The sequence below is a fragment of the Megalobrama amblycephala genome, linkage group LG11, assembly GCF_018812025.1.
Source record: "Megalobrama amblycephala isolate DHTTF-2021 linkage group LG11, ASM1881202v1, whole genome shotgun sequence".
Lineage (NCBI taxonomy): Eukaryota > Metazoa > Chordata > Actinopteri > Cypriniformes > Xenocyprididae > Megalobrama > Megalobrama amblycephala.
Genome location: NC_063054.1, coordinates 39,221,036 through 39,238,329, shown reverse-complemented (window position 1 = coordinate 39,238,329; position 17,294 = coordinate 39,221,036). Strand labels below are relative to the sequence as shown.

The 17,294-nt window shown below is 37.1% G+C and overlaps 1 protein-coding gene across 1 annotated transcript; it reads left to right on the top strand.

Moving 5' to 3' along the window:
- The first annotated feature begins 11,830 nt into the window (after nt 1–11,830).
- On the top strand, nt 11,831–16,992 carry LOC125278812 (tryptase-like). The gene is made up of 4 exons (XM_048208145.1): nt 11,831–12,036; nt 12,113–12,381; nt 14,555–14,703; nt 15,525–16,992. The coding sequence occupies exons 1-4, from the start codon at nt 11,831–11,833 to the stop codon at nt 15,828–15,830; spliced, it is 930 nt and encodes a 309-aa protein (XP_048064102.1). The 3' UTR covers nt 15,831–16,992.
- Nucleotides 16,993–17,294: the final 302 nt, after the last annotated feature.

Sequence of the window (17,294 nt, the reverse complement as noted above, 5' to 3'; positions counted from 1 at the left end):
TTCTGCCAAACATGTCGCTCTACTGACTTTCTCTCATAGAAAAGTACAGGTAATGTTAACATGTTTATGTCGCTGAGAAGTTTCATCCCTGTAATGTTACAATCAGTTTGACTTTATTTCTTTCATTCAAAACAACTTAATGAGAATGATTTGAGTCAGTGAAATATGACGCTGATGGATTCAGCTGAAGTTAACGCAGTGTTCAAGAGCAGACATGGAGATAATGGCTTCAGCAGAGGATCAGGATCAACAGATGACAGAAGACAGATCAGGAACAACAGTGAGATTTCTCAGCTGAGCTGAACGGGTCTGTGGACCTTCTCATTGATCAAACCAGACAGCTGTGGTGAGGATGCTGACTGCTGATATAGGCTGTGAGGATGAGTGCTGACCAGGGGTGAGTTTCCCGAAAGCATCGTTGGTGAACCATGGTCGTAAGTCCCATTGAACTCTATTGGTAACGACGGAACTTGCGACCATAGTTCGCTTTGGGAAACGCACCCCAGGTGGATAACTTCCCTGTGCAGCTGTGGAACAGGAGGAGTGCTGGGAATTGTAGTACATATGCTGGTGACAGGGACAATGTTATTGTAGCCCTATAATACTTGTTCATATTATCAGTGTGAAGCTGCTTTCAAACAATCTGGATTGTAAAAACCACCATATAAATAAAAATGATAATAATAATCCTGTTTTTGTAAAACATTTAAGGAAAATTAGAATATGAATTGGATATTTTATCTTAATTGTATCATTTTTGATTAGCAAATGCTTCTGCCACTCATTGGCCATTTCTTTTTTAACGATCTTTAACTCTATTTTCAGTACGAGGTTTTTCACCCGATCTGAACCAAACCAGAAAGATTTTCTGCGCTCTGAATATAACAAGTTATTGAAGAAAACTGTAAATGTTTATTCACAGTCACTACTGGACACCAAAACATTGAAAGTTGGCAGATCCTCTTTAACTTAAATGGCTATAACTTGTGAACAGAATAAGAGATTTTCACCAAACTTGGATCACATGTCTTCAGGCTCAATCTTTGATCACAGTAAAAAATCTCACCGATTGGCCACTAGGTGACAATATAACACAGAAAACCCCCGAGATAACAGCTATAACTGTACAACTGTTAGTCCGATCAACCTTAAACTCAGCATGCAGTTTCTGGTCCAAGTGGCCATGAAAGTGTAGGAGGACATTGACATATCTTGAGAAACAGCCTCCATTAGCCAATGAAATTTGATCAGCTGTTAGACGAGGAAAAGGAGGCCGATGGGAGCGAAACTCATTATGAGTCAGAGACAAGATGCCCTGAAGTAGCCTGAGAAGATTCAAGCCAGAATTCAGTTTTCACATGCTTATAACTCGGAGGTTAACAGACTTATTTTACAGGCGTCACATCCTTAGACTTCTGAATCCTTGAGTCCAACCGTACCAAACATGCTAGGCTTCAGCTTATAGTTTCTACAATGTTGTGATTTAGCACTTAAAAAACTTTTGCAAATATCTTCAAAACCCTTAGTCTCATCAGAACGAAACCAGCGTAGGAAACACACGATCACAGTTCGTTAACTCTATGCTAATACTGAAATGTCAACATTTTGAAAGGAAGTGGAAAAAAATCCAGTCAGAGTCACTCATGGGTCATTTTTATGCTTTCATATATATAAACTCTATAACTTCAAAACAAAATCAGATATTTGACCAGATTTGACACACATATGTATAGACACACTCTAAGGAACACACACAAAAAAAGTGGCAGACATCGGGCAAAAGGTGGCGCTATAACTATCAAAAACCCTTTAAAAACATATATTTCCTCTGGTAAACTGCCTGTGTTGGCTGTAAATGCTCTTTTCCATCGATCATCTAAGTGCTTACATGCTTGTTTAATAAAATATAACACCTCTTTATGTGCTTAAAAGCCTTAAAGTGCTTGAACCTGACAAATGCTGCTTCAGCTTCACTTCTCTTTTATTTTCATGTGGTTGGGCTCAATAGTTTTTATCATTTAAGGTTTTGTTATATCAAAAGTGGAAAACAATGGTCAAAAATGTACATTTACACACAAAATGACCAGAAACTGCAACCGCTAGATGCCATTTTTCTTTTTCTAGCTCAACTGTCACTGAATGGAAGCACAGGGTTGTGGGATATAAGAGGATCTATGCTGAAATCATCAGATGAAGGAGCCTCAGGAGACAGGAAGTGAAGATAACATGCCTTGATGTCTTTCTGCCTTGAAATGTGTCCTCTGAAGGCAGCGTTTTCCAGTTTTGAGATGCAGCACAGAGTCGGCGTTCTGACATGTGAAAGAAGAAAGAACAGCTTTATAACATCCAAATGCTGGTAAAGGTAAAGAGGAGGAATAGAAAGGAAGAAGCAATCATTTCCAGACTTATAACACTTAAAGGTCCCGTTCTTTGTGATCCCATGTTTCAAACTTTAGTTAGTGTGTAATGTTGTTGTTAGAGTATAAATAAAATCTGTAAAATTTTAAAGCTCAAAGTTCAATGCCAAGCGAGATATTTTATTTAACAGAAGTCGCCTACATCGAACGGCCTGTTTGGACTACATCCCTCTACTTCCTTCTTTAATGACGTCACTAAAACAGTTTTTTGACTAACCTCCGCCCACAGGAATATACAAGAGTTGCGTTTGTAGAGTGTGTTTGTCGCCATGTCGTCGAAACGCTGTTATTTTCATCCCGCAGTCCAATCACCGGGTCTGATTCCGGCTCAAATTGATAGGGTAAAATTAAAGACATGTTTACAATAACACTGAGCGCGTGTATCTCCACGTTATGGTAAGAGGCGTGACCTTTCCGGGCAAGATGCGCTAAACTGCTGTCGAATCACAACACAGGAACCGCTGGCACAATCAGAACTCGTTACGTATTTCTGAAGGAGGAACTTCAAAGAACAAGGAAGTCATCAGCCCGTTTTTATGACAGTGGAAACAGCGGTATACAGATAAGTAAATTATGTGAAAAATACTGTGTTTTTTTACACGCGAAACATGAACACATGTTATATTGCACACTATAAACACAATCAAAGCTTCAAAAAACCACAAAAAACGGGACCTTTAATAGTGCCTTGAATAAAATAGGGAATCATGAGACAGCACATATTCTGCTACAAGACTGAGCAGTGACTGGCACTACAATTTTAAAATCCCTTGGAACATGCTGCCAGCTGTTTTGAGGAAGAAATTGGACAGTCAGGAGCGGCCAACAGCCAGGGAAAGGAGGGAAATGATTCACATAATTTCAGGTGAAATCCTTGCCATTTGCAAAAAACCATCAAAGAAGCACCTTAATGAAATTGCACGAAAGATGGTCCTAGAATATCCAAAGTCTTTAAAAGATGTGATAGAAGATGAAATTGTTGGAAGTGGCCATGATTCTTTAACAAATCAACTTCAGTGCAGAGTTGATAACTGCAAGCAAAATGAAACGCTGAATAAGCTCAACAGTACTCCTGCAGAGGACACAAGCACTGTTCCAGAAAATAAGAAGAAACGGAAAGACTCCTATGGCTGTATTATGTTGGAGTCTGTGCCTGTGAATATGGATGCACAGATGAAGAAAAAAAAAAGAGATGCAAGAAATGTTCATGACAATTGACAGGAATGAAAAACGTATACAAGAGTTCATCTCGGATACCTTCATATCTCAGAGAAGTGACATAAGGTCTGGTAAGGACACACAGGACTCAAAACACATCTTTTTATCTATGCATTTGCTGATTGAGCACTGTGCTATGCCCGAACTGTTTGCATTTTATTTTATACGTATTATCTTTTTATTCTTTTAATTCCTTTCCTGTTTTTATTTCATTTTTAATGTATTTTATATCTTTTATGTATCGTCTTGTTATTCCTGACTTTTAATGCATCTTAAATATTGCTGTCTGGTTGAAAGAGCTGGGAAAAATACGAAGAAAGTGATTAGGTCAAAATTTGGTAAATTTGAACAAACCATGGGGATGTGCATGTGCTGTGGTGCATGGTGCATGATTAAGATATCTCTAGATTACAGTCAGGGGAAATTTGAACTGCGCTGCATAGATAAGATATCTCCGGAAGAGGGATTAGGGCTGTGTGCCGCAGTTTGAGGTGTCTTGGCAAAAGGGGAGATTGAAACTTTGTTTATCAGTTTGAAGTGCCTTAACAAGTAGTTAGACAGCGGTCCTGACGTGTGAGGAAGATCCGTTTAGATCCACTCTGACGGACAACAACAACAACAAAAAACTCCCTGAAACTTCCTAGCTCTTTTTTACTGTGAATTCTATTCCTTATGTTCTATTTTTATTCTTCTTCTTTATGTAAAGCACTTTGAATTACCATTGTGTATGAAATGTGCTATACAAATAAAATTGCCTTGCCTTGCTTTGGTGTCTTTTTCAGCTTTTCTGCATTTTTACTGGCCCTGATAATCATCAGACATTCACTTACCGCTTGCTGTATTTCTGTAAATCTGTTATGAATGAATGATGACTTACACTTTGTAAACAGCCGCTAGCGGCACCTGCTGGTGAAGTCGACTAACAGCAGATGGATATCATGCATCGACACTCTACTGCTTTTCCCGCAGTTCCCGGATGTGAAATGTTGAATTTTCTGCCGAATTTGAACCACTGAATTTGTGGAAGCGAATTTGTAAAGCGAAATAAAATGGACTGAAAATTGCTAGTTGAATTTTATAGGTTGTATTTTTAAACAGAATGAATATTTTGGAAGGTGAAATGCCATGGAAAGGCGTCATATACGGGTACTTGAATTTTTAATAATGAAAACTGTGTGTGGAAATATTTTTAATTGATAATATATTACAGCTTAAATCCATACGGACCATGTAGTGGAATTTCAGGGCCCATAAAAATGCAAGCCTTAAAAATACAATGCATGGCTAAATGAAAGCACAGCTAATGTAATGCAGTTTTTTTTTTTCAATTAGTGCAATTCAACAAGCTTTTTATTTCAAAAACATTTGGCATTGATTTACTTCCATACACGGTCCTCGTCTGAATCCCCCTCGCGCAGTCAGCGGGGGCTTACAGGTGAATTATATTGTCGCAATGTATAATTTATTTAATAAAACACTGAAAGCGCAATACATCGCTCAATCTTGGGGATTCTGACCAGTTCAATCAAGTGATATCGCAGACTGACAGATGGTGACAACAACTGGCTAATCTAATGGCCTACGCGATCCTGAAAGAACCGGGGAAAAGTGCTGCTATTGGGAGGTGAGTTGTAGTCTACCAGTTAACAAACTTTTTTTTTTTTTTCCTCCTCCTACGATATTAATTCATGGACCCAAGTGTTTTATGCTTGACTATGTACCGAAAACAATATCGGCATGCCATTCTGATACAGTTCCCAGCTGCTAATCCTCATTTACTGATTCAAAAATAGTATTGGTTCAATGTAGGATTTAGACAGACTATTGTAAACGTGGAATAAAGACGTTGAACATGCTGTCTTATATCTTTGGTATATTCTGTCAACAGATGCTGTTCTTCACGAGTCTCTGGACGGTCATCATTGTGCCATCAGACAAACAATGAGAAGCTCATCAGAAAATGGAATATCAACTAGTGTAATTTGTATTTGCCATGTATAGAGGGTCACCAAATGGTCCAATATTGATTTTTTTTTTCTTTAATGAGAAAACATGGTAAGTTTTGCTGAATCTAAGGTTTAAATCAAAAACTATTGGATTTATCAATGAAATATGTCGTCCAGTCCATTAGAGAACAGTTGTTACGATTTTATTTAATTTTAATGGTCTTGAAAACAAATGCAGTTCAACTTTGGGAAAATGTGACCTCAAACTGTTTTTAAATAGTAGCACAACTGTCCATTGTGTGAGATTATGTAATTCCAACCTAGTCAACATTTGAAGTGGATCAAAAAAGTTCAGCAAAGTTGTCATAAGAAGAAGGTTTTAGGACAGCATTGATGACAGATGAAGTTTTTGATCCACTGGTACATGTTGACTATATTATACAAAGTACAAGTAATAACAAAGTGTATTGTTATTGACTGCAAAGTGTGTAATGTTTAATATTTGGAATAAGCCAAAGGTACTGAGCATACAGTATATACTATTACCTGTAAAATAATATATTCAGTGTATATTGCTTGTGTGTTTCTGGAAGACACTCGTAATTATTTTGTAATGTACTTAAATCACAAATACAAGTATACTTATAAGACAAATAAAGTATACTTATAACACAAATTAAATACACTTTAATATCACTAATCAAGCATGTAATTAGTCCCTACACAGGCATATATTTAAAGTGTACTAAGTATAGTTGTTCCAATTTAGCACACAAAAGTACACTAAATATATTTAAAGTTGTATTTTAATTAGGGATGGGCAATACCACTTATTTTGTTTTCGAATACGATTCCGATAGTTTCAAGTCCAAAATCGCTGATAGCGATAGCGATACCGATACGATACCTCTAATCTGAATTTAAGTTATTAAATTATTAATAATTTAAGTCCTTGAAATATTGAATTACTATGAGTAAAATGGTTAATAGTACCCACTTAACATTATATTTGAGAAGGTATTTTAACATTCAATACGCCTTAATTGCAATTTATTAGATTATATTTTTGTTTACACATGGTTAAAATGTTTACTTGTAGTGGTAACCATGGAAATCTACAAATACTATAGGCTTAGCTGAACTATGGTCACTGTAGTAATGGATCAGTTTCATAAGGGACTGCCAGTGACAGGCTGTTGCACCCATAAAATGCAAACTTTGTATTCTGACAGTGTAGTTACAGAACAGAACATTCAATACAAACTTTAAATGTTCAATTTAAATAAATGTAATTGCTAAAACTATGTAGGCTACCATTTCATTTTGTTTGTTGTGAAATAACTCAAACATATCATGTTGTTCTGTCTGCTGTTAGGCATTGTTCAGGGCAGCTTTTCCCAAAAGCATCAATGTTTTTTTTTTACAATATTAAACGCATGCAGCCATTTGAATGTAGTGTCGGCAGTGATCGAATGCTTTCTGTGATTGATTGGTTCTGACTTGCAACATTTGCATGTTCAGATGAGCAGGAAAATACTTCTACTGCACAATTATTTGCTAACATAGGTTATTTGTCCAATTCAATGCATATTGTATGCTTCCATTTTATTGTTGATTAAACAAAATCACTGGTAAAAAAAAACACACCTTAATATCGATATTTTTATTTGAGTATCAATACTTTCGATACTCAACGTCAGTATCGATATATCGATACTTCATATCGATCTGCCCATCCCTAGTTTTAATACAACTTAATTACAACTAAAATATACTTAGTACAAAATTAGTTGTTTCAGAATAGCACACTTTAAGTTGACTAATCAATAACACACTTAAATATACTAATAATTAGTCTTGCTGCAAGTATACTTAGCATAATTTTTTTCACTAGGACAGGAACAGTCAATTCAAGGCAATGGGCCAAGCAATGTATGGACTGGATGTTTGGAAAGTCACGCTTAAGCCTTGCAATGACTCCAGTGGTTTTGCCAGTGAGAACTGCAGCCCCATCTGTGGCCATGCTGATGAGGTGTTTCCCCAAAAACTCATCATCTAATCCCACTGTCTTAATCTGTTGTGAATGGACTCTGCATCTGTGCCCTGCATCAGCTCTACAATGTCAAAAAAAAAAAAAAAAACATTTTATCAGACAAGTTTAACAGGAGAAAGGAGCAAGAGGGGTCTTTTTGCAATGGTGGCTATATGATGCTATATCATGCTTACTGCAGAATGGATTTCAAGGATTCACGTGCAGATCAACGGCCTTCAATGTTTATATTTTTTTCTATGAATCTTTGAGTTAAGATGTACTAAACATGAGTGGAATTTGCACCGCAGCGCCCCCACACCTTGATGCTCATGACAAGTAGTTGCATGTATAGTTATTTTTATTAAAGTGAATTAGGTTTAAATCGCCGTCATGCATGAATTAATGATATTTTTGCAATTTTACACATAATAATTCACAATCACATTACACCAAACTGAAATTGCACGTCAAAATAACACATTGTCAATATTTTTTGAGACTCCACAAAATTTCACAAATCATGTTTTCAGGGGTCTTATTAAGTGGATCCGAGCTCCCCTTAGCTCCCTAGTTCGCACCCTGCATATCCCAGATGAAAAAAAAAATTACATTTCTATAATGTACTTAAAGTGCTCTATTATTATTATTATTAAAAATGGTAGCCCGCAAGAAGCTTGCAATACGAGTTGCCTATGCGCTGATTTGCAGCAAATACAAAAAAAGAAAAGAAGAATATGGAGGAGGAAATGGTTGGGGAGACTGTGGATTGTGTTCTGCAACGAGAGTTGGAGGTAAATACATAACTTTTCAATGTGCTATAACTCCTCCCCGAACTCACCGCTGCTCTGGATCTTGTTCTCTCATTGGCTGTCGGTCATCGCCGATGTAGTTTTCAGTCAGAACACTTTTCACACTGCAGGATTTTGAATCGCCGACAGGTCCAGATATTTAGCATGCCAAATATCTCACGGGCATCGGCGATTCTCTCAGATGGCGTCTTTGCTCATTCACACTGCGTGATTGTCACACGCGTGAACGAGCACTGATTTGCCTGTGATTTCGAGCATTTTTTGGCGATTTCTCAAAACCTCTCGGCGAGCCAAAATCGGGGCTAAAATCGTGCAGTCTGAACTCGGCAAAGTGTACTCAACTGTGCTATTTTGAGACACCATGAAATATGAACTAAAATGTGCTTTTAATATACTATCTCCGTATTTAGAAAATGTAAAGATACCACTTATAGTGCATTTGAACAATAGTGTAGTGCATTTGAACAATAGTGACCATAGTGTACAAGTAGTAACTAAATATATTGTTTAAATACAGAACAGAAACAGGAACTTAAATACACTGATTGATTAACTCAAATGACGAACAGCTGTGATGAATGTAATTAGTGGCGGGAGACTAACAAAGTAACACGTGACAGATAAAAACAAAAACAAACAAACTGAAAATCCATGTGACTGTGACAAAATGCACCTGCAGACTATTTTTTCCAGACAGGAATTTTGTTATTGAGGATTTTTAAAAAAAATACTATGCAAAATTCTCATGAATCCAGTCGTGTCTCGTCCCGTCTCATAAACTAACTGTTTGTCACATTCCAGAACTATCAATCATTTTAAAGATTCTTGTGTTAAAAGGGTTCAGGTTATCAGGCCCGTGGGTGTGCAGAGTCTTAACAGTGTGTAGTTATGTGAACATGTAGTTATGATCCTTTGATAACATTTGAAGAATGTAATAGGAATTAGGAAGTGGATGCTCACTGACAGTCACACAACGGGTAAAAACAGTTTCCAGAAGTCACACTATATCGAGTGAATTATGTAGGTTATAAATAATAATCTGCTCTTCATAAAAGCACACTAAAATTAAAATGCTGAAGATGTACTCACATTATTTGTCATCGACACAACAAAACTGTTTCTCTTCAGGATTTCACTGTGATCTCTGTGCATCTTTTAATTCAGTGGTTCGGGATGAATACATGCACTGTTACACCCCTAGTAGATGTCATATTAGTCAGTTTTACTACTTCAAGCATTAAGCTTTTTTGTTTGTTTGTTTGTTTGTTTTTTGGACAAACTATGAGTCAGAGATGAGCGTAGCAGTGGGGTGGAGCAGAGGACTCTTGATAAATGCAGTGGTACTCGCTTTTCTTTCCATTAGAAAGCTGACAGTCGAGGAAACAGCAGTCAGATCACAGATAAAATAATAATTATGAAGTTTAACACCGCTTTGAGTGTTGCTGGAATCATACTTCTCTACATAGCAGGTAAGATCTTACAAAAGTGTAACATAACAAAGATGTACATTTAACAACGTTTGTTTCAATATTTTATTAACTGACAAAACATTGAATTCCTGACTCTGTAAACACACTTGACAATTTATGTTTCTTATGATTATAAAAACCCTTTGGACCCGAAGACTTTGGTTAAATGCTTGAAATTAGTTCTAGATGAACACAAGTTCTGCATTTGTATGAATTTTTTACACAATGCATAATTTATATATTTTAATGGATGGGTTTAATTAATGTACATTCCAGGATCTCAAGAATCATATGCAGTTGAGTGACTTTGAAGAAGCTAAAAGATAGTTTTGTTTTTAATATTTTGGTCACTACATAAACCCCATAGTATTATTTTAGATATAGATTTGATGACTTTAAAATTATTCTAAAATGTGAAAAATAACAGTAATAATAATAAAAAAAAAAATGAATAGTGTCTAAACTTTTATGAAGCAAAATACTTATAATAAACTGTAAAATACTGATAAATACTGTACATATACTGTAATACAACTTCCTAATTTTGGTCTAGGGTTAGAAGAGGTAACATTGAGATTGTGATCATATGTGCAGTAATGATGGTGGCAAGAGACAATATGCTATACAAAAGTGCCAGTAAAGGAAGTTTTTTTTTTTTTTTTTTTTTTTTTTTTTTTTTTTTTTTACAATTAATGAAAACAAGATATAACAATACTAATAATAAAAGGAAAAAAATATATAGGCTATACAAATTTATGTATGCAATACCACAAAATAATAAGCCCACAGGAGGAAAAAGGATGAAAGTGGTACCAAAGGAAAGAAAAGAACAAAAACAAACCCAGACTAACTCAAGTTCAACATTTAACCCTGGATCTGTGAGGGAGGACTCAACATGCAGAATGAGTGTTCACTGGGTTTATTAACAAAACAGCAGATAACTCAAGATATGGCGAGGAGGTGAAGCTAGTCCAAACAGCAGGCAGGGATGAGGCACAATGACAGCAGGTAGCAGTAATAGACTGGCAGAGCAAGACTGGAGGAGAACAGAGAGGACAAGGCAAGATCAAGAGAGGAGGAAAGAATTCTTTAGGAACAAGGCAGATCAAGATACGACTATAATTAAAGGAAGAACTCTAAGTAGCTTCTACAAATAACACACCAAAGACTTTAGTAACAAAAAAAGTTGTAGGTAGCAGTGATGTTTGATTCTTGAACGAATTGTCCTTTTGAGCTGGTTCTCAGGAAGTAACCGGTCAAGTCGGCTCACTAATTGAACTGAATCGAAATTTAGCTCCGGGTTGATGACGCAAGACGCACAGCCGAAGTAGCATGTCCGACTCAAAAAGAATTAAAGGTGATAGAGAGGATTTTTTCGAATTAAAGGAGTAAGAACAACCACCCTCCTTTACAGGTCCAACTGAATATCAAAGTTTGCTGAGGATTACCAAGGAGTCTGATGGAAGGAGTTGACAATACTATGAGGCACGTACTGGAAATATGCTTATTATGACTACTGTTATTAAATATTATTATATTAGCTGCAAAAACATTCCTAAGAAAAAAGACAGAGTGAGGGAGAGAAAGAGAAAACGCAACTACCGGGACGTAACATTTGTAATATGTTGTAAAATACTTGATCAAACTACTCGCACATTGTTTGAAAAACGCACACTATTTTATATTCAGTAACTCTCAATACATACAGATTATGCAAGTTGTTTAAATATAGCTACATTTTTAACTTTCTTTCTTCATGTGCCAGTGCTCATGTAAAGGTGAAACAGTGATTGTGGGTGACAGAAACCAGTTCATCAACCCTGCCTGCATGATTGTCTACTTACTTTGTCTTTGTCTGAACACACAGGTTCCCTCAGCCAGTTAGATGGTAAGTTGTCATATCTTGTTTCACACAGAAAGTGAGGCATGTCTGTGAGGCATGTTAGCTGGGAAATCTCATATCTTCTTTCTCTCATCAGTGTGTGGTCGAGCCCCTCTCAGTGACAGGATTGTTGGAGGCAAGAATGCGACGGCAGGGTCTTGGCCGTGGCAAGTCAGCATTCATGCCATCGGATTTGGCCATAACTGCGGCGGGACTCTGATCACTAAAGACTGGATTTTATCTGCAGCTCACTGCTTTCAGAAGTATGAAGTTAAATAAAGCTCAAGATACATTTGTAGATTGATAAGTGCGATTAAAGCAGACTTTCTCTGTTAACAGTTTTGGTGTGTCTGACACACTGATGTACTTCGGGCGTCTGAACCAATCCGGCTCAAACCCTAAAGAGACATCCAGGACAGCGAGTCGAATCATCAGACATCCTAACTATAACAGTTCTACTTTTGACAGTGACATAGCGCTGATCCAGCTCTCCTCTTCTGTGAATTTCTCTGATTACATTAAGCCGGTCTGTCTGGCGGCGGCTGGAAGTGTATTTTCTGCAGGTACAGAGAGTTGGGTCACTGGATGGGGCAGGCTACAATATGGAGGTGAGGAAACATTCGCTTGGCAATTAACCAGATACAAACAATTGTGTCATCATTGCTTTGCACCAATGTTAGTTTTGCTTAGTCTTACGTACCTTTATTACCTTGAGTTTGATGAACTTAAACCATTTAAGGCTACTGGTTTCCTCAAACCACTGAAATAGCTATATAGTTGTTAAGATTTATTTAGATTTGTTACCTGAACTCAAACTGAATGTGTGGAATAAAATCTTTAAGTTGAGTTTAATGATTGACTAAACCAACACAAAAACATAAGTGACTTTAACTTAATAAATATGAGTATTGTAAACTCATATGCATTATTTTTAAAGGTGCCCTAGAATGCTTTTTCACAAGATGTAATATAAGTCTAAGGTGTCCCCTGTGTAGCTGCCGTCAGAGGCAACTCTCATATATTTCAGTTCATAATATGCGCTTCATAGTTAAAAGGTCAATAAATAGTTAAAATCTTCAGAATAATTATTAGAATAAAAAAGCAATATAATTTTTGTTAATACATGTCAATTCATTTCATATTATTCAGCTAAAAACAATAGAAAAGGTGGGGAACCTATTTCCTTTTTGTTCCGCTAGGGAATTATTTAATTGCTGCTATCAGCATATTTTTTGCGGTGCACTACATGAAGAGCCACACGAGGTGCTGCACTCATGACGTGTCTGCAAGAGTTACGCTTGCAAGAAGTGCTAAGAAGTTATATTGTCTTTTTGTTTAAGAAGAAGAAACTGTAACCCTCCAAGTTTATTCCTCTTGAGTTAGAGAGGCCAATGAGGTATGTGTTTTATCGTGTTAATTGCTTTGCTGTATGTGAACGTGTGTTATGTGACCGTATGTTAATATATAATTAGTCAATTAAGTGTATTTTCTTACGTGTTGAATGTGCACTTTATTTATTTGTTTTGTATGTATTTTTCGTTTATTATTATGTGTAAAACACCACTTTTAGAGGGTTAATTTAAGTTTTACGTATTTCCTTTCGTAGTTCTGATGGCATTGTTGGGACTTTAAAGGGCTGCAAGAGTAGAATGAACAAGACATGTTGAAGACTCGTGTCCGAATAAATGTCTTTTAAAATCAAGAACGACCTGAGCCTTTGATTCAACTCGAGGGGAGTAACACCCTGAATGTGTCTGTAAAGTTTCAGCTCAAAATACTGCATAGATTTTTTTAAATTAATTTTTTTTAACTGCCTATTTTGGGACATCATTAAATATGCGCCGATTCAGCATGCTTCCCCTTTAAATTCTCGTGCTCCCCGCCCCTGAGTTCCCGACTCTATAATACGTTGCATAAACAAAGTTCACACAGCTAATATAACCCTCAAAATGGATCTTTACAAAGTGCTCGTCATGCAGCATGTCTAATCGTGTAAGTACAGTGTTTATTTGGATTGTTTACATTTGATTCTGAATGAGTTTGAGGCTGTCCTCCGTGGCTAGTGGCTAATGCTACACTGTTGGAGAGATTTATAAAGAATGAAGTTGTGTTTATGAATTATACAGACTGCAAGTGTTTAAAAATGAAAATAACGACAGTCTTGTCTCTGTGAATACAGTAAGAAACAATGGTAACTTTAACCACATTTAACAGTACATTAGCAACATGCTAACGAAACATTTAGAAAGACAATTTACAAATATCATGTTATCATGGATCATGTCAGTTATTATTGCTCCATCTGCCATTTTTCACTATTGTTCTTGCTTGCTTACCTAGTCTGATGATTCAGCTGTGCAGATCCAGATGTTAATATGGGCTGCCCTTGTGTAATGCCTTGAACATGGGCTGGCATATGCAAATATTGGGGGCGTACATATTAATGATCCCGACTGTTACGTAACAGTCGGTGTTATGTTGAGATTCACCTGTTCTTCGGAGGTCTTTTAAACAAATGAGATTTATATAAGGAGGAAACAATGGAGTTTGAGACTCACTGTATGTCATTTCCATGTACTGAACCCTTGTTATTCAACTATGCCAAGGTAAATTCAATTTTTCATTCGATGGCACCTTTAAAACTTTAATGGTTTAAGGCAAACTGTGTCCTCAAATGGTTTGAGTTACTGTAACTTATCAGGTTTTACAGTGTGTAAACCTCAACAATTTACCTAGAAATCTTTTTCAAAGCCATAAAATGTGTCCTCTGATCTGTCACAGGCCAGATTCCTGATACACTGCAGGAGGTGATGATACCCATTGTGAACAACACTGACTGTGATAATGCTTATGAAGGGATCAACATAAGCATCACAAGCAATATGATTTGTGCTGGATTGTTAAATCAGGGAGGAAAAGGTTCATGTCAGGTGAGACACCAGTTTTTCATTTTAGCACTTTTTAATCCAAATTAATTTACAAAACACTACCAATTTTGGTCACCTGCAAACTTTACACTGCCAACCTAGTTGTTATGTAAGCAAAGTGTTTACTTCACCGATCATGAACTCGTATGACTGCTTTTCATACTACACCTGTGGCCGGTTGCATAAACTACTAATATTTTTCTGCAAGACTGTTCATAACTTTTCTGTGAAGTAATTTACTTAAAAACATAGGTCTAATTTGAATACAAAAAGTAAGGCTGATTACCACTTGCTAGATATAGGGCAAGCTCACACTACAGGACTACTATACACTCGCCAAGGTGCTCACACAACATAAAGTTTTCTTTCTCATCTTGTATTAGCAGCATCATACTACACAACACAACACTGACAAGATGCACAAACTACAAGATCTACAAGATAATGAAAAAATGTTTTCTCATATTAATTCGTGTGAGAATTTAGAGAGATGCTCATGCTCGTTGTGAAAGTCATATGTGCAGGAAAAAAGACAAAAAAGAAAAATCCTCAGATCACATCACTGACCTGCTCATACTGAACAAGCATTGGCTAACACAATGAGAACCAATTTGTCGATCCGGGCTTTATGTCACAGAACTTGGAAATCTGTCTGCGACAGCAAAATCCAGCTAAAAGTCGTGTAGTGTGAGCTTGCCTTAAGTCAAACTAGTTCTTAAGACAGTCTCTAAATGTTATCAACATGTCTTAACTATACTTATGTCTATAACAGTTGTTCACTATATATGGTCAGATATATAAATGCTGAATGTTTGTGAATACAGGGAGACTCTGGAGGTCCAATGGTCAGTAAGAAAGACTCTCTGTGGATTCAATCCGGCATTGTGAGTTTTGGTAAAGGATGTGCTCAACCCAAATATCCCGTTGTGTACTCCAGAGTCTCTCAGTACCAGAACTGGATCAAGTCTTACATGAGCAGCAACCCACCTGGATTTGTTGAATTCAACACTGAAAAGCCTACATCCAACTCCAACTTCAGAAGTGTACCCAACCTCCTCTTATTTTGCCTTTCTCTCACATTTTCCATTATTCACCTTCTCCCTCTTTCTCTCTTCCTAAAGATTGATTGAACAGAAACTCTCAGGGTTCTTTGATGAAATGATGAAGTGTACTGTGTATGCTCTCATAATATGAGAAATGTGAAAAATTAGCAGTTTAATTGTTATCATTTTTACTGTCTGAGATTCAGGTTGTTTGCATAAACAGTAAAGATAGACAGCTATTGATTTTAGGCGCTCTGAACCATGCCTGAGCACGTTTGACCTCAAAGCCCGGTTCGTTTGACTAGTGTGATCGCTCCAAACTGTGCTCTGACGCCGTTCGTTTAGCCGGCCCAGGTCTCTTCTTGTGGGTTGCCACCATCGATGATACCCGTTCAGTGGGCTCTGAGACAAAGAACTCCCATATGGACCATTCTTTGTAATTCTGCTTCAACCCTACCCTGCATGGCTGCTGGGATTTTGCGTACAGGTTTTACAACTGTTGGTCTCCAGTTTCATTGAATATGTTACTAGAAGTTTTCTAATCTCGTCCTTGAAAAGGTCTGGATATTCAGAATAAATTTGGCATGCAAAGCTTGAAACTTCATCTTTTGTGATGAATTTCTTTATTGAACAAAACAGACAGTTTCATTTGTAAACATTCTGGTAGACCTATCAATGGTTGTACATTTCTTTTTACCACGTAGAATGAGAGGTTATATGCTCTTTCTGACGAGTGGCAGGTGAAAGTAGTAAAGCCTGCTGAGGGTATCTCCTCACCTCCATAGGCTATGAGCCTGGTGTTCTTCGATAAGTTTAATTCCACTCCATTTTTTATTTTCGTGAACAAAGCTTCAGAAATGTTGCCATCAAACACTAATGGTTCAGGTCTTCGGAAGCCTTCTGCCATTTCTAACAAGGTAAGCGAAACTTTCTCCTTTCAAGTGTTTTTGATGAAACTTGACTTTCTTTAAAGGCCTTTCTCCTTTCCACGAACCATCTTCTGACACCATGATGAACGATGGACACATAATCAGTTATGAATGACATTAATACTTTACTGGAGAACTGTATGTAGTTTCAGACGATCAACTATCGTACACATTCGGGGCTGATACTGAGACATAACTAAGGATACCTGTGAGGTAAATGTGATTAAGTTATAGCTAAGAACATATAATCAATGTTCTACAATTAGAAAAAAGAAAGAAAGAAAGATATATTTGAAGAAAGAAAGAAATATTATAAGAAAGAAAGGCAAAGATAGATATGGACAGCAGATGTACAAAGTTCCATCGCTAGGATGTAGCTCGGAGAGCGTTTGCTAATTGGGAAAATGTCAAGAGGTCGACATCTGATCGCGAATGCTCTCAGGCCGATGTGTGGAGGTGCAAAGCTGTAAATCCCGGCCGCTCTGCATGGCCTTTCTAGGACCTTTAGGCCGTGTGTCCACCAGAGCATTTTTAGCCAGCTGAAAACGCTAGGCGCTCTGCTTAAAATGCCCGTCTGTGAGCGCTTCTGCGCAGCGTTTTTTTCCGTTGAGACGCTTGTTGC